Source organism: Anneissia japonica, unplaced genomic scaffold (genome assembly GCF_011630105.1).
Source record: "Anneissia japonica isolate Jap-2015-1 unplaced genomic scaffold, ASM1163010v1 scaffold9870_len254840_cov161, whole genome shotgun sequence".
NCBI classification, from domain to species: Eukaryota; Metazoa; Echinodermata; class Crinoidea; order Comatulida; family Comatulidae; genus Anneissia; species Anneissia japonica.
This window is the reverse complement of record NW_022737280.1, coordinates 72,576-98,228: the sequence shown is the minus strand read 5'-3', so window position 1 is coordinate 98,228 and position 25,653 is coordinate 72,576. Positions and strand designations below refer to the sequence as shown.

General features: G+C 34.5%; 1 protein-coding gene across 1 annotated transcript in view; it reads right to left on the bottom strand.

The window, feature by feature from the left end:
* The window catches only part of LOC117117285 (aminoacyl tRNA synthase complex-interacting multifunctional protein 1-like), a 13,967-nt gene extending 5,593 nt beyond the window's left edge, over positions 1–8,374 (bottom strand). Inside the window, exons 1-3 of the mRNA XM_033261544.1 lie at positions 8,292–8,374; positions 8,081–8,096; positions 7,175–7,292 (exon numbers count right to left, since the gene is read on the bottom strand). Coding sequence (XP_033117435.1) covers positions 7,175–7,292; positions 8,081–8,096; positions 8,292–8,374 — 217 coding nt within the window. The remainder of the gene's footprint in view (positions 1–7,174; positions 7,293–8,080; positions 8,097–8,291) is intronic.
* Positions 8,375–25,653: the final 17,279 nt, after the last annotated feature.

The window sequence follows — 25,653 nt, the reverse complement described above, 5'->3', positions numbered from 1 at the left end:
GTAGTACTTGAGAACCCTGCACTTTCGATTCCACTCAGTGCATTATGACCTGTCTCTTATACATAGCAGACTGTTACGTATTTTTAACTCGTACGTGGAGTGGATCGTTGATTTTACTTTATGAATTATCGTGAAATGTTGGGGCTTTCCCATAAATATAGGCTCTATTGTAATTTTCCGTAGTTTATATGCATTTCCGTAGTATTTATCTATATTTCCGTACGTCCGTAATTTGGGCCGAATTTCTGTATTTAAACTACGGACGTTCCGTAGTACTTGAGAACCCTGCACTTTCGATTCCACTCAGTGCATTATGACTTTGCGGTGAATTTCAATGACGTCATCTTTGTCTCAGCGTATCAACGTCCCAGTGTATCAGCGTCTCAGTGTATCAGCGTTTATAAGACAACGGTTTAATACCAACTTGTCTTACCTGTGTAGGCATAGCCTAGCATTTAGTGCAGTACTGTATGTATGTAGAGAATACGGAATACTAACTGCCTGGCGCGACCTAGGCCTAGGCCCCTAGTTTAGGCCTAGGCATATACAAACTATAATAATAATATTTCAAACATTAGACAAACAATGAACACTATTTAAAATAAAGTGCATTAATTTACATGTTAATTATTAGATCCATGGAACTATCTAGGACCTACTACTACTACAGGCATTACTAAAATGCCAGTTTTATTCGTCGTGGAATGTGGATGCTGCCTTGAAAGCTAGCTCAAATTTGCGCGGAAAATGGCTTGGAAAAATGTGCACAGAACTTAACTTCTGCATAATACATTGGCAATGGTTATGTATTCAGATTAGTTCAAAGACTAATTTTCGGCATTCTTCTCGGAAATATAACCACCCGCCTTAGGCGTGGCCCTGCTTATTCCATGCTGGATCAAAAACTAGTAGAGGGTCAAATGTCCAGCCATTTTGATGGTCAAAATACAGGGGAATTATTATTACTGTACATTAGAAAAGATTGAGAAACAAGATAGTCTATTATACATATATTGTTTTAATTTTTAAACTAATTTTTATTTTTATATTACAAAAAAGTATTATATTAATGAAATAATAAATTCTATTCAAAATAATTGTTTATTAATATTAATAAAATAATTGCTATGTTACACCACTTTGCAATGTATTTGAATATGGGCTTTTCACAGTGATGGTTAATTAGAATATATATATTTTCAACAAAAATTATCATTGATGATTAGTGCCAGAATGATTAATTCCTTATAAAGACATTGTAATATAAATACTAATTATTTTTGAATGGTGTAAGAATAGTCACTCTGATTTTTTTTAACTAGTCTGTTCAAACTTTTTATTGTACTTCTCTTCTTACAGGAAATGCTGACATGTTGTGGGTATCAATGGCTTTCATTTGGTAGGTGTTTAACAGGCTAAAGAAATCTGACAGAAGGGTCATCCCATTTTGCACTGTGTGGGCGATTAAGGACAAGTTCCCAGAAGCTGTGAAGACTGCCCTGGGTTTTTTTATGCTATAGATGATGAAATAAACTTTGTGTTGGAAGAATTATTTATAAATTGTTATGGAAGATATCTGATAAGTCCATCCTCATTAATGCAACAGATCTTATGTAAATAGATTCATTCTTGACAATTCATGTGACAACTGTGCTCTGTTTTTTTGAAATCTCATCACTCATGAAAGGAAATTTTGTCAGCACAGGCCTAGAGCTTTTGTATATCTGGACCTGTCAATTGTGTGTAACCTTCCAGACCTAGTCTGTAATTGAAATTGTTGCTATTGATGCGGATAGGCCAGCAAAGTTGATTTCAAGAACATTTTGTCGTTAAGTACAGTACATTGTTTTTTGTATCTTCCCCACTCTCGTCTCATATTTTAAAATTTTAAGCTAATACAGTATGAATACACTGTTGCTTTAATCTGTGTACAGTAAAACAATTTTATATTAACTGTGAGAAAATACACTTGTAATAAATTATTTGCAAGGTACAAAGAGGATAAATTGTTTCAAAATATTTATTTAATAACACCAGTAGTCTTGAATTTACTGTATGTTCAACAATAACTAAGTGAAGCACCAAAAATATGGATGTTGAATATCATCATGAAAGAAGAAATCTTGGCTATGGTAAATAATACAAGACAATCAGACATGATAAATAGAGCAGTGCAGTTAAACTTGCCTAAGACGAAAAATAATATACTCTAATAATTTCTAAGTCGATCTAATTTTACATGCCGAATTGTTGTGTTTTCCATTACCGTAAGTGCAAGTCAAATTTTGTTAGGGTCAAACAATTTCTCAATGGAATTTTGGATATGACATAGGCAAGTTCAACTACTGTATTTTAAAATACTAAACAAAAAATGGTGTACAGCAAAAAATTGAAGCTTTTTCTTAAATTCCAATACCAAATCGATCAGCATGCAGACATAGGCATAATCCAGACATTTAAAAAAATAAGCAGTTTCATAGAATAACTTTACACAAGACTGTACAAAGCCATATATTAAAATAGTTGTTCCTGTATATATTGAGCCACATTTTCATACTGTACTATCAACTTCGCACATTACATATTTCAAAATTAATCCTCACAATTTGTTCTCTAAATCTGGATCACATATTTGCTTCAAAAGGATTACTATTTAATGGGATTATAATACCATTTAATAATATTAAATTTATTTTGCAAGTGAAACAGGTACAGTAATACTGGTACAGTATTTATTTATTTATTATAAATTTGGCATGCAATATAAACCAGATGCTGCAATATAAACCAGATGCGTAAAAAACAAAAACTTAGGTGTGTGGCATTTCAGTATATCTTCAGAAAAAAAAAATCACTAGACAAATCATTTTAATTTAATTCTTTGGAAATATTTTGGATTCAATCACTTGCTGCAGAGCTCTGAGCGTCGCCACCTTCTGCTAACCATGGATTGGGCATGTCCATTTCATCATGTCCACACAGATGGAATTGTTTGCATCACATCCATCTGAGCCAGTCATTTGCTCCTATTGAGGAATAAGTACAGTAGTTACAATAATGCAAAACCAGGTTTGTTAAAAATCAAAAATGTTATCAAACATTGGCATTTGCTGCTTTATCAATAACATACCATACTGAGATACTGTATGTACTAATCTAAAAAGACATTCATCAATTGACAGTATTTTCAGATTTTTTAATTACTTGATTGAAGCCTTCCTGTCGGCTAGTGTGTAATGTATTATTGTTGTTTCTTAATAAAACTGACACACCATGCTGATATTTTTTACCATTCCAATATATTTGTTTCATTTACTCTGACTGAACAGTGATGAGACATTCACTTAATTTTCTTTTGCTCACCTTAAATCAAGGAGGTATAAAATTTATACCTCCTTGGTTGTACTCATGGCAAATGTTGTGGTATGTTTGTCTCATCATGGCGACTGGCAAATACCTATGTGAGGAGAGTGTCATGTTTCGGCCTATCACATATCTAGGCTGGGCTAGTAGTAGAAACCTACTATCTTTACCGTCAGCTGGATAAGTCTGCGTCACCTGCTGCGGGACTGGAGCAGTGTCCCAGACAGGAGTGCGCTACTGCTGCTGGGTAGACACTGACTGTGCTAATCCTAGGCATAGGTGTAGGCACTAATTATAAACAAACGAGTCAAGTCATCGGACTGATATACGTTTATTAATTCAATTGAATTATTCCTCCATGATTGAATTGACGTTGACTAAACCGTCTCTCTGTAACTGCGTACGTAAACGATCACAAAAACTCACGACTTCACACTGTACCTAAGCTAGTCGCTCGATCGTCGGGACGATTTTTCGATCAGCTGCTCGCCAAAAATTAATTGACAGACTTGTCTTGAATATTAATGAGTTGGTTAGAAAATGCTACCAAGCTACTGAAAAAAGTTATCAGCCTCGTTTCCACCTGATTTTCCTGTCTCACCATATCATGTTTTGTTTCTGTAATTATCCTTACATCTCAACATTTTGAATTTTTTGAAGTATTTTTCCCGAACTCAGGAAAGGTTAAATAAGCAATACATGGCCACTTGTCTCATCCCCGTACCCCCCCCCCCTTTAACCAATTACAAAGTACCGTATCTAAATACAAACCTATCCCTAAACTTAAATCTAGTACCGTAAGTCTTATTAGGAAACCAGAGGGTTTATTTAAAATATAACGTACGATCCTGGTACTCCCCTCATCATGTATAAACATAAGTCTAGTATTTTTACTTTTAGTTAAGGAATATTTACCAAGGCGTTTCGTAAAGTTATTTTACAATAAAATGACAAATAAATACCGTAAGTTAAGTTTTAAAACTGTCGAAATTTATTCGAGAGGATGCTGATTATTATGTGAAACCTAGCCGTTTGTTTTCATGCTTTACTCACTACTCAGTAGCTTTGTTTTAGTGACTAATTCAGTCTATAGTGCAGCGTAGAAACGTAACAACGCAGAATACCGAAGTGTGCGGCACTAAAGCCAACATGCACACTGAACCATATTTATGACCTAATGTCTGATTTATTCTATCAACCAACATTTCCAGTGAAAATAATGTTATAGCCACCATCTTACTCTGTTTTGAATTGTCTCTAGGTTTAAGCAGCGTATAAAAATCACAAGGGATTGTTCTGCTTTGCGTCGGCCACTGGTGCTTTAGAATGATCCTGCTCCCAATTCCTAAGTTACAAAAATAGCACCTATGAGATACTTTACAAAAATGCACAATTACGTCTTATACTGACAAAGGGCCCTGCATTAGAAAAATATCTGTGTGTATTTTAAGAAAGTAAATATAGATTGATTCAATATTTTGGTTAGTAGTATATAGAATAGAAATGTATTAATTAACAACAACAACAGCAACAGCAACAACAATAACAACAACAACAACAATAATACTGTAATAATAATAATGTATAGGTGTAATTTTTGCCCTACCTGACGTGGAAATGTACTGAATACTCAGCACATTTAAAAACAATTGCGAAAAATGTTTTTTCGATCGGGTGAGACTCGAACCCAAGCCCATCAGTCGGGCTACATGCCTTCCGGATAGAATTTGACACGTGGTCGGTACGCTCGAGTCGGTCCGTGGTCAATCCGCTCGAGTCAGCCTGACCTAGCCAAATGACTCTGTCGAACTATTCGCTCGAGTTGGCTCTGCCACGTAAAACGCAGAATACCGAAGCGGCGGTACTAACTCTAGAGCTGAGTTAAGTCTCGTGTGCACTTTCGCGTGTACTCAATTTCTTTTCAAAGACAAGTGTATATGGGCGCATAATTGAAAAAAAGGTTTGGTCACGCGATCTGATTCAAGCGCGAAAGGTTTGCCATTTTGAATTTCAAGATGGCCGACGTACCGTTTAAAATATGGTTATGTCATGTAACATTAGAAAGTTACTTAACACTGATCACTTTTCTCCATTACACCTATACCTAAAAAATCAGTATCTGACTTATCTGCCGTTAAAATAATGTCACGTTACCAAATGAGGTCAAAGGTCAAAATTACACAATCTTTAAATACTGTCGTGTTAGGTATCGTTTGAAAGCTCTTCTAAAGTCAGGGATACACTTATTACTGAAATAAGTTCAAAAATATTATAAAGGAAATATCTAATATATAAAACAGTACTATTCTAATGCGGATTATACAAAAATCTTACATGATTTATACTGTTTGTTAAGTGTGACTATAGATAGATACTTGATAGTGTTTGCTCAGCGTAAATCTACAATCAGTATACCCACAAACGAAGCATCTTTTATTTATCGTGCTAGCCATATACATTTTATGAAAGAAATATATAGTATAAAGCAGTATTACTCTAAAGTGGATTATACAGAATACAATATGATTTAATACTGTTTGTTAAGTGTGACTAAAAATAATGTATAGTGTTTGCTCAGCATACACACAAATAAAGCATCTTATATTTACCGTGCAAGCAATATACATTTTATATACCGGTATTAATTTAGTAAAATTCAAACTGAACATCCATTATATATAAGTAATAAATAAATAAACACTGGTACATTAAACTAAAACGTGCTGAAACCTTAAAATTAAGTTATTCATTTCCGATTCATTTTTTATCTTTTCGAGTATTGTTGATATTTACAAATCAATAAATAATATTATCTAACAATATATTACTACACTGTTATTTGTGTTACTTATGCTTCTTCGAAATATAGTGTTTATAATAAACCTCGATTGCACTACATCAGTGACATAAAGTTGTAATGACCTAATTTGATCTGCTCACGTGAGAGTTGAGTTCTTGTTTTCGTCCAAATTCTAGACTCGGTTGACAAAAAAAAAAAAAAAAAACATGAATTAAAATCGGATTTAATAATGAACTGTGACCGTATTATAAAAAAAAATGTACTGTAACGAAACACAAACCTCCTTAAACTTAAACCTTGTAAGTTTAAGTATAGGTTACTAGGATAGGAGACATTTCCAATGAGATTAAAGATTCTTTTATTATTGATTCCTTCCCTGCATTCTAGCTAAACTGAAAACAAGTTTGACGGTTCTCAGAGTTAATTGCAATTTTTTCCAAGGGAATCCGATACGGTTTCATGTATTTATATTTTTTTTATTTTTAATGTGGATTTTGATGTATATTTTAATATATTTCTATATAGCCTATTTTATCAATGTTTTAAAATTTCAATGTGAAACTGGGTAAGTGGGAAACACTGACTTTTAGTTACAACGATTAGGTTCGATTTAATATTTTCTTCCATCTCACCAAGTTCGATGGTTTTTTTGTGTACGGTCGTTGTTTAGAAAATACAAAGAATAAGTATAAAGATAAGAAGTAGTAATAATAAGTAAGTCTTATTAGGAAAAACACAGGGACTATACAAAAACGTACCATCGTAGTACTGTTTTAAGCTTATCAAGTCACAAAAGCAACTTTTGCTCAGATGTTTTTTTTTTAGTTTGTATCTAGTTGATTCTTGTTAAAATTTAGTTAAAAGGGTTGTTGATAAATCAGTGAAGAGAATTAAAGTGTATTAAAACAAACTGTTCTGGAAATCTCTCATGTTTTGGCTCCAGGAACCACACCCTGGTAAACCGCTTCAGCAGGCGAACTAAACTACGTGAGGGGGTGATGTGTACACTACATCTCTGCTCTGAGGTAGTCAGGTATAAACCTAATGACGTGTATTGATCTTCCATTGAAGGATCCTCATCCAGTAGAGGCTCATGAGTAACAGGTGAACCTCGACCGTCATCAAGTGACTGTTGGCAAGATAAAACAGAAAAAGATCAGGATAGCAACATGGAATGTCAGAACCCAAAACCAAGCAGGAAAACTAGATTCAGCAAAAAATGAAAAAGTTGAAAATAAACATCCTAGGAATGTGCGAAATGAGATAGAAAGGTGCTGGAAATTCTTTCTCAGACAGTTACCACTATTTACTCTGGAGTTGAAAACATGAAAAAGGAGTGGGTATCATGATGGAAAAAGAACACGCAAAAGCACTAAATTGGGCGGTTTCAGATAGAACGCTGTTAATAAGGCACCACGCTAGTCCACTAAACTATTATTCTAGTATTGCCCAAAAAATGTCATTTTGACTTTAACAACAATAAATGTACGTATGTGTGTGTTGGTGTATGTATGTGTGTACGTATGTGAATATGGGTGTACGCGTGTATGTATGTGTGTTATGTATGTATATGTGTGTATGGGTATGTAAATGTTTATATATATGTATGAGTATATAGGTATATCTATATATATGTGTATATATATATATATATATATATATATATATATATATAATAAGAAGTCAAACAAAGTTCAGTATCTGTCTCAAAATAAAATATTTATTGTACTAGTATAACTCTATATTTATTTGGATATATATATATATATATGTATAACGATTTAACAGTTTATTTTATTATTAAAACTTAGCTGTTATTAGTAAGAAGACATTAGAATATAGTTATAGGAAGTCAGATTAACTTATTATTTACAAATTTTCTCTTATATTATTTTAGATTGTAAACACTGTACTTACTTTATTGCTTAATCGTCTATAAATATAAATAAACTAAAAGTAATTAAGTTGTTGTTAATAATGAATACAAAATATAATTTACAGAAAAGAAATAGAAGTTCTCCATTTTATTTTAAACTTCTTTAATTTAAGTGAAAGAGGCCTTTGAATTATTTTTGAACCTTATATGTAAAAGAAATATTTAATTATGTAATTTGGGATTTCCATTTACAAGCTATGCTTCAGGAATTTCCCATTTTCTTCTATCTTTAAAAATGTTGTGCATTTATCGTAAATTTTCATTGTCATTGTCATTGTCAATAGACCTTAAAATAATACAGGCATATGCCCAGCATCGAGTAGCAGCGGGGAAGACATCGATCAATTATACAATGAATTAGAAGCCTTAAAGCAGTGTAAAAGCATGAAAAACACTATCATCCAAAGCGACTTCAATGCAAAAGTGGGCAATACAATGGCTATAACAATATCATGGGTTAGGCATAAGAAATAAACACCAACCTCAAACAACATCTAAGAAGACTGTGGACATGGAAGAGACCAGTCGACTATGTTCTTTTCAGAAGAAGAGTCAGAAATGCCTTGAAATCATGCAAAAAATACCCTGGTGCAGAGTGGCCACCTAACAATTATAAGCGTTCTACATCTCAAACTTCAAAACTAAGAAAACCAAAAACAATGACAAAAGCTGAATCTAGGAATCCTAAGCACTGACAATAAAATTAGAGAGAAATTCAGAATTGCAGTCAAGAATCGTTTTGAGGTCCTAAAATTATCACAGACGAAGTACAACAATGGAAAAATTTTAAATACAGCATATTACAGGCAGCGAAAGTAGAAAACCCTAAGAAAAAGAGCAGATAAAGGTGAAATAGATGACAGGTAAAATTATGTATATGATGAAGAGCTAAGAAAGCATAAATCATATAGTGATATTATTTTTGGAGTAACATGCACAAATAAAATTCAAATGTAACAGCAGCGGCTAAACACAAATTTGTGAAGAGGTTGAGTATCTGTTTGAGGAAAACAACAGAAGAATTTTGCATGAAAAGATAAAAGAAATAACAAGGGGTAGATAAAGAGGATCAGCAACTGGACCCATCAAAGTTAATGACGACCATCATGGAAACATCTTGAATATTGAAACAATTGTTGGAGTATATAAATGAACTATATAATGATAATGAACGATGGGATGACTTACAAACTACAATGAAGAGGTCCCATTAATTCTAAATGTAGAAGTAGAGAATGCCTTGAAGAAAATGAAAGGAAGAAAAGCAGCAGGACCGTACAGTATTCCAACAGAAATGTATGAAGCATTGGATGAGTTTGGCATAGAAGAAATTACAAAAATAGTGAATAGTATGTAGGCCTATAACAGTGTTAGACTGAAGAAGGATTTCTTAAAATATATAGTTAGTGCATTACCAAAGAAATCAGGTGAAAACCGAATGTGGGCAACATAGAACTATCAGTTTAATGTATCACATTACCAAAATGCTACTATGAACCATCATGTGCAGGATAAGGAATAAAATAAGACCTGAGATCGGAATAGAACAATGTGGTTTTTAAGGAAAGAACGGGTACAGCATATGCTATCTACACTCTTTCAAATATAACTGAAATAGCAATGGAAGTTAAACAAGATCTGTACCTATTCTTTATTGACTTCACGAAAGTCTTCGATACAGGAAAACTCAAGGTGAAACTGAAACGCTAAAAAACAACCTCAACATGTAAAGATTAATAAAGAATATAAAATACCTATATTGTCAGCAAAGAGCAACCATATGAATTAACAATGAAATTTGAAGGTACGACCAATAAAGAGAGTCATAAGACAAGGTTGTAAACTGTCTCAAGACCTGTTCCCTCTATACAGTGAAGTCATCATGAGTAATATCCAAGATACACCAGGAATTGTACTTGGCGGACACATCTTAAAAATCATCCGCTATGCTGATAACACTGTACTGATGGCAAGCAGTGTGGATGATTTACAGAAACTAGTATCATGAATAAAGTGAAAAAACTGTTCTATCATTGAACAAAAAGAAATTAGTAATGCCACGGTGTAAGATTATGCTTGGAAATTAATTTTTTAATCAAGGTGATAGTTCAAAGTATCTAGAGACCGTGGATAACATCTAATGGTAAAAATGAAACGGATACAAAGGCAGGAAAAGCAGTAGCAAGAAAAGGTTAAAATGAAAAACATACTAACGAATATGAAACTGTCAGTAAGCACTGGATTAAGAACTCTCCAGTGTTACATATTACCGATATTCACGTATCATTACGAATCATGGACGATCATAAAAAAAAAAACATGTAAAACCGAATCAACGCTGCAGAGATGTGATTCCTACGCAGAATGTTACAAATATCTTACTTGGATAAAAGAAGTAAACAATAAAGTTTTAAAAAATAACAAACAAACTATAAAAAACAGATATTACAAAAAGACTTAAAAAGATTAAACGAAATTAGTATGAAAAACGATGGTAGAGATGAAAACATTGAAAAGTGCATTGAAAAAAAAAAAACAAGAACTTGAAACCCTATATGATATAGAGGCAAAAGATGCACATATTAGATCCCGGGCAAAATGGATCGAAGAAGGTGAACGTAATACAAAATTCTTTCTCGGATTAGAAAAAAAAAACAAATAGTAAGAGAAAACAAATAAAAAGTTGGTTAACAAACCCAGCGGATATCATTTGCGAACAAGTTACACACTTTAAAAACCTATATACAAATAAAGCAATAAGTTTTGAACAAATCGATGCTTATCTTGTTGAAACAAAGATGAACGGAAATGAAAAATAATAAGTCCCCTGGTCCAGACGGATTGAGTGTAGAATTTTATACATTCTTCTGGAATCAAATTGGTCCTTTGATTTGTAATGCAATAAACAAAAGTTTTTAATTGCAAGAACTATCATGTTCACAGTGACGTGGGATTATCACCCTGTTATTTAAAAATGGGGAAAGGCAAAATTTGAACAATTGGCGCCCCATAACATTGTTAAATACAGACTACAAAATTCTTGCACATGCTTTAAGCTGTAGATTACGTGGCGTTATTAAATCTATAATTAAGTCAGACCAAAAGGGTTACATAAAAGACCGTTTCGCGGGAGAAAATATCCGTCTAATAGACGATTTACTTTATTATACAGACCGATATGATATTGAGGGAGCAATGATAATGCTAGATTTTAAAAAGGCTTTCGATTCAGTTAATAGAGATTTTATGTTCGAAGTTTTGAAAAAATTAAATTTAATAACACCTTTTGCAAATGGGTTAAAATGTTATACACTAAAGTTGAATGTGTAACAACGAATAATGGGTGGATTTCTGAAAATTTCAGCATGGATAAAGGTATAAGGCAAGGTTGCCCGTTATCAGCATTGCTTTTTATTATTGTTGTTGAGGTTATGGCATGTAATGTAAGAAATAATAGTTCTTACAAGGGAATTAAATTACCAAATATAAGTGAACAGCACAGACATATACAAGCTAGAATTAGCCAGTTGGCAGACGATACCGTACTGTATGTTGGAGATGAAAAAACTCTACACACAGTGGTGAATGTTATTGTATCGTTATGTAAAGTATCTAGTATGGCATTAAACAAACAAAAAACAAAGGCACTGTGGATAGGAAAATGGAAGGATAGGGTAGACGAACCTTTTGAAATATGTTGGATAAAACAACCAATAAAAGTGTTAGGAATTTACGTAGGTTATGACAAAGAATCTTGTACAATGAAGAATTGGGACGGAAAATTGAATGAGCTTCAACGTACTTTAAAATTGTGGAGTATAACAATACAAATACAGTCGGAATAATAAGCGAGAATAATAATATTTGGAATAATAAGCGAGAAAAAATAAAAAGAAAAACATTAATCGGTGATTCAAATGAAAGTGGTATTAAAATGCCAGACTTTACATTACAAATAAATTCTTCAAGTTTTATGGGCAAAACGACTGCTTAATGATGACGACGTAAAATGGGAATTTGTACCAATATTTTTTATTCGAAAAATTTGCACAGAAGGAATTTTATTTCACATGACATGCGTAAGACACATAAATATTTATAATACATATGATATTCCTATTTTTTACAATCATATCATACAGGAATGTATAAAATATAATAGGATCAATAAAAAAGAAATTAATACGTTTGAGGAAATTATCAACGAACAACTGTTTGGTAATTACTTAATTAAGCTGAGAAATAAATCGTTGTTCTACAAACACTGGATTAATAACGGTATAATTTTCATTAAAGACATTGTATGTGATCAGAAGTTTATATCTTCAGAGGAATTGTTGGTGAAATTACGGTGTAAATCAAATTGGCTAAGTGAATATTTATGTACCGGAATATTAAAAGCTATACCAGATCAATGGAAACATATCATAAAAGTCACAAAAATTGCAATTATGATATTGTCAACATTAACCGAAAATATGACGGCATTAAAACAAAAACTGTATATTCATGTTTTGTAAAGGAGGCTTTCATTCCACCCATTGGACAAAAAAAGGGAAGCTTATTTCTTTGATATTTATATTGATTGGAAGTCATGCTGGTTACATAAAGTTTGTAAAATAAAAGATAAAAAATTAGCGCAGTTTAACTATAAATCAAGACGTACCTCATTATATAGTTCTTTTAAATACAATACACTGCTTAGAATTAAATGCGACATGTATAATAATGAACAAAAGGCTAAAGAAAAATGGAAAGAGCTACAAAAAATATGGAAGGCGTTTAAAGTAAGAACTGTAACACTTAAAATGTATACGTAATAACTTTTTGGGGGTTGTTGCATATGAGTGTGTATGTAGATATATTAGTGTTTGTGTGTTTTTATGTATATTTTTGTGTATATATGTATGTATCTATGTATTTGTACGTATATGTATATGTTTTTGGAACTGTGTATGTGTGTGTATGGTTGCATCGGTCTGTCTGTGTTTGTTTATATGTATGGATATATATATATATATATATATATAGGCCTATATATATATATATATATGTGTGTATATGTATATATATATATGTATATATTTGTGTGTGTGTTTTCGTGTTGGTATGTTTAGGTTTGTATGTATATGTTTGTGTTTATGTATGTATATGTGTATATATGTGTGTATGTGTATATATATTAAATAATTATGTATAAAGAAAGATAAGATATAGTAATATGTGAGTAAAGAAAGAAGGTAATAAGACCTAATGCTGTTTGTTAAATGTATTGTATAAAGTATGTATATAAAAGGAGGAAAAAATATTGAAAATAAATGAAAAAAAAAGACAAAAAAAGTGGGTTACCCCCACAAAAGACAAAAAAAAGTTTTAAAAAATAAAGAAGAAATTACTAAAAAACATAAAGAAACATTAATCAAGGTTCTTTAGATACGTCATGAGTGAGAGTCGTTGGAAAATTTAGCAACAGGAAATTGAAGGGAAAAGAAGTCGAGGCAGACAAAAAATGAAATTGATAAATGTGTTGACATCTTGGTTGGCAACAAAGAAGGCCGAACTCACTATTCAGAGGGCTAGTAACTGTATGAGATAGAGATGAATTATCTTCTAAACCGAGTGGCATGGCATCTGAGAAGAATTATGAGAAGTATAGTAAGGTTTTAATTTGTGCCCAATGTTTATGCTTCAATCATGCACCTTTCATTATCAGTGACTTGTGTGTACCATGGTTATGACCAATAACTCTTTGCATTTGATAAATTTACATGCACGTAAAATAAGTCCATCGTTCATATTGATATATTTTTATTCCACTTTTAATGGCCGTAACTACGCGACTTACACATTTATGTGACAATATGGTATGTATTATGTCAATTTCAATGTCTGCACTAAATTTACCAGGTGTCTAGATTCCCAACATGGAATCTATAAATATCAGTCTCACACTTCTTCAGAGCAGTTTGTTAACGGTTGTTCACAAGATGTGTATATCCTTACATTAAGATGAAAATGAACAAGGTAAGACCTGTTTGATGTATATACATAGATACAAAATTTAATTATTTACTGAGACATAGGCTTATTGCTTTTCAGTCAATACTCTAACATAACAAATATCCAAGTATTGATGATTTTGTTTACATGTTTGCACAATATACTCAGTATTCAAGTAAAAATTTGAAAATTTAAAATGTTGGGACAGTAGAATAAACTGATGTACAGTAACATTTAATATACAAAGTCCCAATTAAAACGACGAGCTCATATTATATTTCTTACTTACTTCTGATTAGTCATTGCCTCTTGCCTAGAAGAGTCAAAAGAATGGAGTTGTATTGATAGTTAAGATGCTTTCTTTCTTCACTTTTTATAGACAATTAAAGAAGAAGAAACGAAGCACATTTCATTAAAAATTTTAAGCTAAGGTTTTTTTAATTTGGTGAAATTTACTCTGATTTTCTGTTTTATACTTCATATATATTTGGGTATTGAAAAAAGTAAGTGTGAGGAGGGAGGAGACACTTTCTTCTGATCCCAGGGTCGTGTTATAGGATTTCCTCTCAGATCATGTCCACTCACAAAGCCTCATAATGAAAGAATCATGTATATATGTTTATCTTTCTAGCTCCCAAATAGAAAACAATGTTTGACACGTTAAAGATTATTTAAAAATAAAATCTTTAATATTTTTGACAGTTGTTGTTAAGCGCCCAGAGGCAGCTATATAAATAGCAAATTGTTGTTGTTGTTGTTGTTGTTGTTATTAATAATATTATTATTATTTACCTTGCAACAGCGAGAAGTTCAGTTTTTACCGCAAGTGTACAGATTTATCTTAAAGGAACACAAAATAAAAATACAAGTAGGCCTAAATTAAATCAAAGGAGGGAGTAGAGTTGAATATCTTGGTGGTTGAGGTGATTGCCTTCTAATCCCAGGGTCCCTGGGTTTAATTCCAGTGAGCAGGACTTTTTCTCACGACTAAAAACAACTCTACTCCTTAAGCCTCATCAAGAGACTTCACTAATAAAAGCATCACATTATTTCATATATTTAAAGAGGGCCCTAAATATCTGCCGACCTTCTAGATTACGCTAGAAGGGTCATCCTCTATTAATATGGTAAATGAAAAAAAGAAGATATAAATGACTGAAGAAATGCTAATTACTGAAAGGTAAAACAGTATCACTGCTTCCTTTGCCAGCATTTCGAAAACAATTAGGGCACATGTTCATCCAGAAAAGGATATAATGACCCATAACCGCAAGGTAACGGGGATACAGGCTAAGGAGTACACCGGAGTAACACCCTATTCATCTCTAAAGATGTACTTGGTTCTTTAAAGTGCCTGAACCAACTGCGTACGGTTTATAGTCCTTATCCGAGAGAACTTTTCCACCACCAGAACCATAGGCGAGCGTGCCTCTCAAACCAGCGCCGATATGTATGATTGTAGGTTGCGGCGCCCCTGCTTTAACTGCTCGGCCATTCGACTCCCCATCAATGACGGTATGATGGTTTGCTGGCATTTACCTTGTCAGCAAAAGGTTCAGTTCTATCAGAAAGCGTACAAATGCATCTAAAAAAGTACTCAATAAATAAAACGCAAACACCACGTATTACGCATAAATTATTCAAATAAAATACGTCATAAATAAAAGCCATTTGTAAAAACCTACCGAAAAAGTAACGCCACAAAAGCTTACTACAAGGATATAAAACAGTAACACCCACAATTTGGCCGCGTGCGGGCATAAGCAGACGCCTGGCACATTGATCTAGGTTTAGGCGTGTGAAATATGTCTTCACACAAGAAGTATCAACGGAAGCATTTTTTGAAGAACTGATATGAATTTTATACATGCATATATCTACCCCCAACATACCCACATTTTGGTTTAATTTGTTTCTATTAATTACAGATCTTTGTTGCTACGCTGTTACTTTGGCAGCAAGTCTTTGGTAAGAATTTTTTTTATATTTAAGACAATATATGTCACGTGTAAACTATAATGTAAGATAAACCTTATATCATAAGGTTTACCTTGTATATGATTTAGTTGATGTAGTTTAACTTCGGAGTAAGTTGATAAGGTGGATAAACAATTAAGTAGCATTATACCTTGATATCAATTATGAAATCAAAGATATCATCGTTATATACTTGTTTCCTGTACAAGGTGAACACAGCTTTAATAAATATTGTTATATTGTTCATAAATGTTATTTTATTTACAATATTTTACATTGAAATCAGTTTAATGATGTCTCTTGCTTTTTTGTATTAACTCTGTCTCTTATACACATCTAGATGTGTATAAGAGACAGCACTTATGCTCATTCTACAACCAAATTTAATGCTAACAAACCCACAAGCAGTGTAGACTTTTTGGACATTACCGTCACCATGAAAAATAGTGTACTTAAAACAGATCTCTTCCATAAACCCAGGGACAAGCATATGCACCTGCTCCCCATTATCAGCAGTCATCCCCTCCACTGTACCGAAAACATTCCGTACAACAAAGCATTGTATATGACGCGCATTTTTTCAAGAATCAAGAATCGCAAAGAAGAACTATCCGGCCGGACACCCCTTGAATAGAAATTGTTACCAACGACCCATCAAAACTGCTATGTAAAAAAGGAAAGGACATACCTCGTACCACTGTCACTATCTATCACAAATAGGTTACCACTAAAGGTTAAGGCTATAATTCAGAAACATATGCCATTCCTACAACCACGTCTTATGTCTTCTTAGCCTGTCGCAAACTACTTATCCTTCGTGTCGTGATATATTAATAAGACCTACATTCAAGAGGCACATTAAACTTATGACAGCAATAATTTGGGCAGTCAAGATCTTAGTGGTTCATTATGCAAAATATAGCTCCTTGCTTGATTCTACACAATCATGTAAGGGCAACCAAACAAACCACACATTCCAGAGAAAGTAATACATCAATTGTCTCACAATATGACAATATGATAATGTCATTTATATCATAATGGTAATATTTGTAGTAAACAATATGTGGGAGAAACAAATAAAATATGTGTTGCAAAGTATATATTTGGTGACTGAGCCCTCATCGTTCGTTGCGCTGCAATGGGCAGCGCACGCGCGCTAGCGAACTTGTTCGCAAGCCGCAACCTAGCTGTCTGTAAAATGAGACAATCCGGCGTTCCAACTTCAACATAAATAACCTTAATTACCAGTGTTTCGGTATGTTGTAATCATTATAAACCGTATTGCTTGTTTTAGTAATATATCATGACTTGCATTACCTTACCGTGGTGAACGTATTTTGTCTAATCAAGTGTTAATAGGCTTTCAAATTTAGACCTGTACCTAGGCCAACTGACGTTGTTCAGGCTGGTGTTCACGCTGATTGGTGCAGCAAGGGATTCCCTCGTTTGAAAAGTTTAGGTCACGTACTGATACGGTACTTGTTTACTAGTTAGGCCTACCTGGATCGACAATTGCTCAGGAGAGTACATACTGTTACTATTTCATATAAGTTAAAGATTCATATGCTAGGCCTATATTATGCCTTTCATTACTATGTTGATATTGTTTATTATTATTTTATTGTTTCTGGTTTATTACAGTGATAAATAAAAACATCACATTACCACACACACTACCACCACCACTACAGTATAGGGTTAACTACGCCACGCACGGCATTACGCACTACGCAATACAGTCTACTACTCTACGTGAACTTATTTTAATATTACTCATCTACTGTATTGATATACTTGCTTGAGCACACATACCTTCACATGATAAAGTGTTATCATCATCTAAATAAAGTACCATTGTGTCAACCAAGAACAGTTGTGTACAGTCTGTCATTCTACTGTTATCCAAACCAATATTACAGCACATAAGGCAGATATATACTAACCCCCCCCCCCCACATTTTTGACATGGTCCCTCGAGCCGGATAAAACATGACAGCTGAACTGAAGCAACTCAAAATTATACAACGCAATGCTAAGGAAAACCTAACCAGACAATGCAATACACTAAAGAGGGTATGTTCGCAGGAAAACCCTGATTTAGCAGAGATTACAAAGAGGGCTGCTCCATTGGGAGATTTATTCCAAACAGTGGAGGTGAAACACACAGAACTGGTTGCCCTTGTGGTAAATGAAGACGATTATGCCACTGAAGAGGACTGGATGGAAGAATTTCAAGAAAAATATCTAGTTGAGAATGAACTGATAAAACGAATTATCAGTGAGTTACAGAACAAATTAAGTTCAAGTGGAAAGGATAATGTTGTTATTGTAGATGGTAGCAATAATATTAGTAGTAATCACAATGATACAAGTCCTGATAATACTCAAAATAATAATTCAAATGAGAATGTTAGTGATAGCATTGAAAGTAATAATGATCAGATAGACGATGATGTGATTGATAACAGTGTCACTAACCTTTCTCCATCCACAGCTAGTAGTGGCTCTTTGGATGTGAATGCATTTAATTGGGAAGGCCTACTGCGAGCAATCGCCTTACCTCAAAGCCAGCCGAAGAAGTTTTGTGGCGACACATTACGCTACCATCATGCCTTCATCACTTCATTGCATAGTACGCAGGTACCTGATGATGGCGTTAAACTACAGCATCTACTTTCCCTCTGTGAGGGAACAGCCTATTCCTCTATTCAATAAGTAATAAAGCCAGCCACAGAGGGTTACCAAGCAGCTCTCAAGAAGTTGAAAAAAAGTTTGGAGATGCTGATATAATCACTAAAGCTTTGAGTGACGAAATATTAAAGAGAGATGCAGCCACCAGCGACTGAGTCACTCAGCGACTTCACAGACGATCTGGGCAATTGCTATGGCACTCTTGAAGCATTGGGGAAACTAGCCGAACTAGACACAATGGATGGATTGTCCAAAATTGTACAGATTCTGCCGTTATTACTCAGAAATAAATGGAAAGATGTTAACTTCAAACTGAAAGCGAAAGGTAACACTGCAAACATAAACACCTTGTTGAATTTGTCCAGAAAGCCAGAGACAAGGAAGACGACCCTGTATTTGGCAGAACACTGACCAATAAGAAACCAGAAAAGGATAAACCCGTACACAGGATTAATCTAAAGAACCAGCGATCCCCAACAACCATGAACTTCACGCAAGCTAAAGATAGCAAGAAGTTACCTAGAATGTTCTGTCCATATTGCAATAGTCCATTCCTTAACGGGATCCAGTCAAGTCTCCCCCTTGTAAAGTCGCCCCTTACAAAGTCGCCCCCTACAAAGTCGCCCCCTTACCAAGTCGCCCCTGTCAAGTCACCCCCTCGCAAAGTCGCCCCCTAGCAAAGTCGCCCTCTAACCAAGTCTCAACGCTGAGTAGTGTACAGGTAATCAATGCGTGAATTAGATATCAGTGCAATTTTGGCCGCAGGTACGTTAGGGGGTATACTGTACAGGGAAATCATCCGTAAAAAAATTGAATTTCTGAAATAAAGAGTATAGGCCTAAATAAAAATGTATTGTTTGTTTTTACTTCTTCTACTTAGAAGAACACAATACCGTTTAAATATATGATTTAGTACATTATTGTTTAAATTGATTGTTTCACGGAGTAGTTTTAATAGCATAATTTTTAGTTAAGAAGTGTTTTACATTGTTTTATCCTGCAAAATATTCTAAATTGAAACTTTATTGCTTGGAAGAAATTTAATTTAACTATAGCTGTAACTTATCAAGAAAGTTGATTTGTACAGGTATCTTGGAATAAAGTATATAATATAATATAATATAATTAATCCTGCATTATAATTATATATGTACGATTAAACAAGCGTACCTATTGCAAGACGATTATATGTTCTAGATAACAGTGACCAATTGCTGTCTCTTATACACATCTAGATGTGTATAAGAGACAGGTCTACCCCTAACAAAGTCGCCCCTAACCAAGTCGCCCCCTAACCAAGTCGCCCTTAACCAAATCGCCCCCTAACCAAGTCGCCCCCGAACCAAGTCACCCCTTGACGACTAATATTGAATATTATTATATTTAACTAACCTTTGAAACTTATTTAGAACTTATCTAGGCCTAGAGAGAGCTAGCTAGGCCGGTGGTGTAGGACCGGTTCGCGATTTTTTTCCCCGTACGAAACATTTGCATGAAACTTCACTCGGGCCATCTCGGGATTGACTCGATAAAGTTCGATACGAGGAACAAGAGCAGACACTTCGCAGTGTCGTGACACCAACAATAATAATAATAATAATTTCAGCATTAATTACCTTTACCTAAGCCTTGTAATGAAGAACCATACTATTTACTAGGCCTATAAATATTAACTAGCCCAGGGGGAATATCTTTTGTGTTATTTCCCTTAACGTCGATTTTTTAATTGTTCTCTAATTCCTCCATTGTCTAAGTTCCCCATAAGGTAGGCCTAAAGGTTGGTTTTAGTAACAAATTAACAGCAGCAGCAGCAGCAATTTCAGGATCAACAATTTCAGCAACAACAACAATTTCAGCAGCAGCAGCAGCAATTTCAGCAACAACAACAATTTCAGCAACAACAACAATTTCAGCAACAACAACAATTTCAGCATTAATTACCTTGACCTAAGCCTTGTAATGAGGAACCATACTATTTATTGAATGTAATGTAAACATTTCAACTAATCTGTGGTCTTTAACCAAATAACTGGGAATCTGTAGAAAGAGAAAAACAAAACGAGGATGCAAGGCCGTATACATCGTCAATTTCGTATTATCGCCTTCAAAACATACTTTGGGCCGACTGGCCACTACCAACAACTTAAAACTTGGTGTCCTAAATATGCAATCCATCCGTAACAAGACTCTTCAATTTTGTGAATATGTGTCAGATCAATCCTTAGATTTAGTTGCAGTCACTGAAACATGGTTGCATCCTGATGATACAGCAATCGTCGCTGAATGTGAGCCTGTAGGTTACACTTTCAAGAGTTTCCCCCGTGAGGGTAGACGAGGCGGTGGTGTAGGCTTCCTTTCAAGAATACCATTAACAACATGTAAACGTATCCCAGACTACACTTCATTTGAATCTTGTGAAACTGTCTTAAAATCTTATGGTAAGACTATTACTATTGTTACTTTATATAGAGCTCCATCATGTTCTGGACAATCTACCATTGCCCAATTCTTGGCAGAATTTTCCAGTCTTGTTGAACAATATTCTCTTACCAATAACCTCATCATAACTGGGGATTTCAACATACATGTAGATGAGGATACTAAGCAGCTTAACGATATAATAGATGTAAACAACCTTGTTCAGTTGGTTAAAGGTCCCACCCATAATCGAGGTCATACATTGGACCTTGTCATTACTAATAGTCCACATCTAATAACTAAGTGCGATGTGCATAAGTTTTTCATTTCCGATCATTTTGTTGTTCTGCTAAGTTTTAATCTTTCAAAACCACACTTAACAAAGAAAGAGATTGTCTATCGTAATTTCAACAATATTAACATTACAGCTATCGAAGCAATAATTTCTGAGTCATTTACTATTTTGTCTGATTCACCAGATCCAAATGTGACTGTTGATCAGTAATATAAGGTATTTGAACAGGTAGTCAATGAATTTGCTCCTAGAAAACATCGTACCATCATTGAAAGGTCGACATCTCCGTGGTATACCCAAGAATTAAGAAACAAAAAGATGATCTGTCGCAGACATGAGCGCAAATGGCTTAAATCGCATGATCTCAATGACTACGGTATATTCAGGTACTACTGCATGGAGTATCACAAGCTCATTAAGAAAACTCACACAGAATATTTATCGGCTAAAATTGAAGCATGTGGTTCAGATCGGAGAAAGTTGTACCAAATGACAAATAGTTTACTTGGTAGAAGCAAGGGCTGTATTTTTCCAACAATTCCTAACACATCACATAAACAACTAGCTGATCAATTTAATAACTTTTTTATCGATAAGATACAGAAAGCTCGTAACAACCTAATTTTAACCCGATCGTGTTCTTTGGCACATTCTTTTCCTCTTTAGCCGCCATTGTTTTGCACATTTAATTACCTGACATTAATCTATCCAAGTTGATATGCGATATGCCGGCCAAATGCTGTCAGCTTGACCCAGTCCCCACAACAATTTTGGAACGTGTGATTTCATCTACACTTCCAGTTATTTCATCTATTGTCAATAAGTCATTGTCATCCGGTGAGTTTCCTCACCGTCTTAAACAGGTCATTGGTAAATTGGTTAAACCTCTGCTTAAGAAGCCATCTTTCGATCCAAATATTTTGTCACATTACAGACTTGTTACAAATATTGCTTTCATTTCAAAAGGTTTTGAAAAAGTAGTCGCAGATGAATTAATGCACTTTATTGATGTCAACGACGAGAAGTGATCAGAAGTGTTTCAGTCAGCTTATCGTAAATTACATAGTACAGAAACTGCAACACTAAAAATTCATAATGATATCATGGTATCAGTGGATGAGGGAAAGTGTGTGCTGTGAGTTTTTTTAGACCTCTCAGCAGCATTTGATACGATCGACCATACAATTCTCTTAAACAGGCTTGCTTCTTTTGGAATCGGTGGATATGTCCTCCGCTGGTTTCGGTCTTATCTACATGGTAGACAACAAGCTGTATACATTGATGGTGTACTATCTAGTTACATAGATATAGATTGCGGGGTCCCCAAGGCTCAATTCTTGGGCCTATATTGTTCACTCTATACATTAAACCTATTGGTAATATAATTCGTCGCTACGGCACTAATTTTCACATGTACACAATACACAATTGTATCTCAGTTTCAAGCCCAACAATGACACGTGTGACCATGCAGTCACAACATTACAGACTTGTATCAAAGAAGTCAACACATAGCTCGAAACCAATATGCTCTGTTTAAATGTTGATAAGACACAGGTCTTGTACATTCATTCTAAACGTAGAAGCAGCATTCCGACTATTGACAGAATTACAGTTTGTGATGATGTTGACATTACTCCATCTACTGCAGTAAAGAATCTTGGAATTTTATTTGATTCTAACATGGACATAGAGAAACATGTTAACAGCATTAGTAAATCTATAGCATTTCAGGGACGAAATATCAGGCGAATTCGCCACCTTCTTACCGAACAAGCACTTCTTAAGCTTGTTCATGCATTCATCACTTGTAGGTTGGACTATTGCAACAGCATTCTATATGGCCTTCCTGATAAATTAATCTCAAAATTGCAGCGTGCGCAAAATATGTCTGCAAGACTTATCTCAGGAACTCCACGTTTTCATCATATCACTCCTATTCTGAACCGACTTCACTGGCTTCCTGTCAAACAAATGATAGTTTTTAAGATAAATCTCATTACATACAAAGCTCTTCCAGGCCCGTAGCCAAAATGCAAATAAAGTTTTGCGACTTAATCACCTAAATGTGGATTGTGTGGTTAGTAAATTCCATAGCCATAATGTCCATAACGCACCCTAAACTATGTGCTTTTGGAGCATTTTGGGGAATTAACTCTCCTTTTCCATCCCAAACTAAATATTATTAATAAATCAACATGGTCCATCTCAGTCATCATAGCCAGTCACAAAATTAGGAATTTTGTTTTCAACAGAACAGGGCCGGCGGAACGTTTTTCAAAGTGGGGGGAGGGGGGCCCACAGGGGCGCGTAACAGGGGTCCTGGGTCGGGAAACAATACGGCATGGCTTATTTTAAATATTAATATAGGGCACACGCGTGTGTTTGGAACTAAATATAAGCATTTTCATCGTGGTTTTATTTATTACAATTCATAGGCCTATTCTTTCACCATCATTACACATTGAGGCCCTTCTTTTAGGTAAAACGATCTATCTTAAATTTTCTTTCTCAAGTTTTGGGACTATTATGTTTTTAAATAACTTAGAAGGCAAAGGAGCACAAGCTTCAACCCTAACAATTTTTTTTTGTGCTTTTAATTCTAATTTCGTCGGAATTGATCAAAACTCCCTAATTGTGCAATTTTTAGAGGAAATTGGCCTACCTCAACAAGAAATGCTCTTATGTTATATATGGCCACACTCTTTTTTTTTAAACTGAATATAAGTATTTTCCTTATGGCTTTATTTATTAGAAACATATTCTTTCAACATCATTACACATTGAGGCCCTTTTTTAATAGGTTAAACGATCTATCTTAAATTTTCTTTCTTGAATTGTGTTATAACTTAGAAGGCAAAGGTGAGCAAGCACAAGCTTTAACATAAAAAATGCGCGCGAAGCGGGCGAAAAATGTTTGTTTTTTAAATTCTAATTTCGTTGGAATTGATCAAAACTCCCTAAAATGTGCAATTTTTAAAGGAAATTGGCTCACTTCAACAAAATATGCGATTTTAAAATTTGAGATTTTCAGGCACTTTCCCGGGTGAAAAGGGCATTCAATGGGGAAAGACTTTCCACAGCTGGATATTTTCCCCTTGTCCCCCGGTTATTACGCCACTGCGGAGAATACCTGGCGGCTTAGATCAAATGCGCTATGGACACTTTTTGAAGTGGAGAATGGGTTGCAGGCAGGGGTATTGTGATATCTGTTCATTATATCTAATTCCTTTTTATTCTTGTCTTTATTTTTCTCTTCTCTTTTCCTTTCTCTTTCTTTCCCCTTCTTTCTCTTTCCCTCCCTCTCCCCTCTTTCTTTTCTCTTATTACCCAGCCATCCCGGTACGACGGCTTGGTCAGCCCGGTAAAAACCGTCAGTGTGGGGGGGGGGGAACAGTCTGCCCCTGCCCTGCCTGTTACGCCACTGTTTATAAGATGAATGGGAATATGCATCATGCAGATCTGGAATCAAATCTAGGTGGTGGGTCAACATTCCTCCCCAGGGAAAATTTCGATTTCTAGATGGCGGGAAATGAGCTTTCCCGACTTCTGAGGTGTCTTTTAATTACTTTTTTGTTCTTCAAAATTCAAGGTTTTCCCATCTTGAAAACGGTCTGGTAAATTTTTCCCATTGTTATTACAGTAAATAGGGCTTATGTGTGTATACATACATAACAATTTAAAAAAAAATGAGTAGTTGCATATGAATTTTCCATGAATCGATGAAACCCAAAAAGAAAGGGGGGTCCGGGGGTTCTTCCCCAGGAAAATTTTGATTCCTAGAAGGCGGGAAATGAGCTTTCCCGACTTCTGAGGTGTCTTTTAAATTAAAGTCATTAAAAAATACTTCAGAAGTCGGGAAATCTCATTGTTCACCATTTAGAAATCAACATTTTCCCGGGAAGAACTCGAACATCCCTTTCCCTGGGTTCATTGATTCATTATAATAATTTTCAAGAGGGGAACACCTTGAATTTTGAAGAACTTAAAAGTAATTAAGTTCTTCAAAATTCAAGGTTTTCCACTCTTGAAGACTTTCAGATAATTTTTTCCCATTGTTATTACAGGAAATAGGCCTTATGTGTGTATACATACATAAAAAAAAGATTGAGTAAGTTGCATACGTAGTTTTTCCATGAATCGATAAATCCCAAAAAGAAAGGTGGGGGT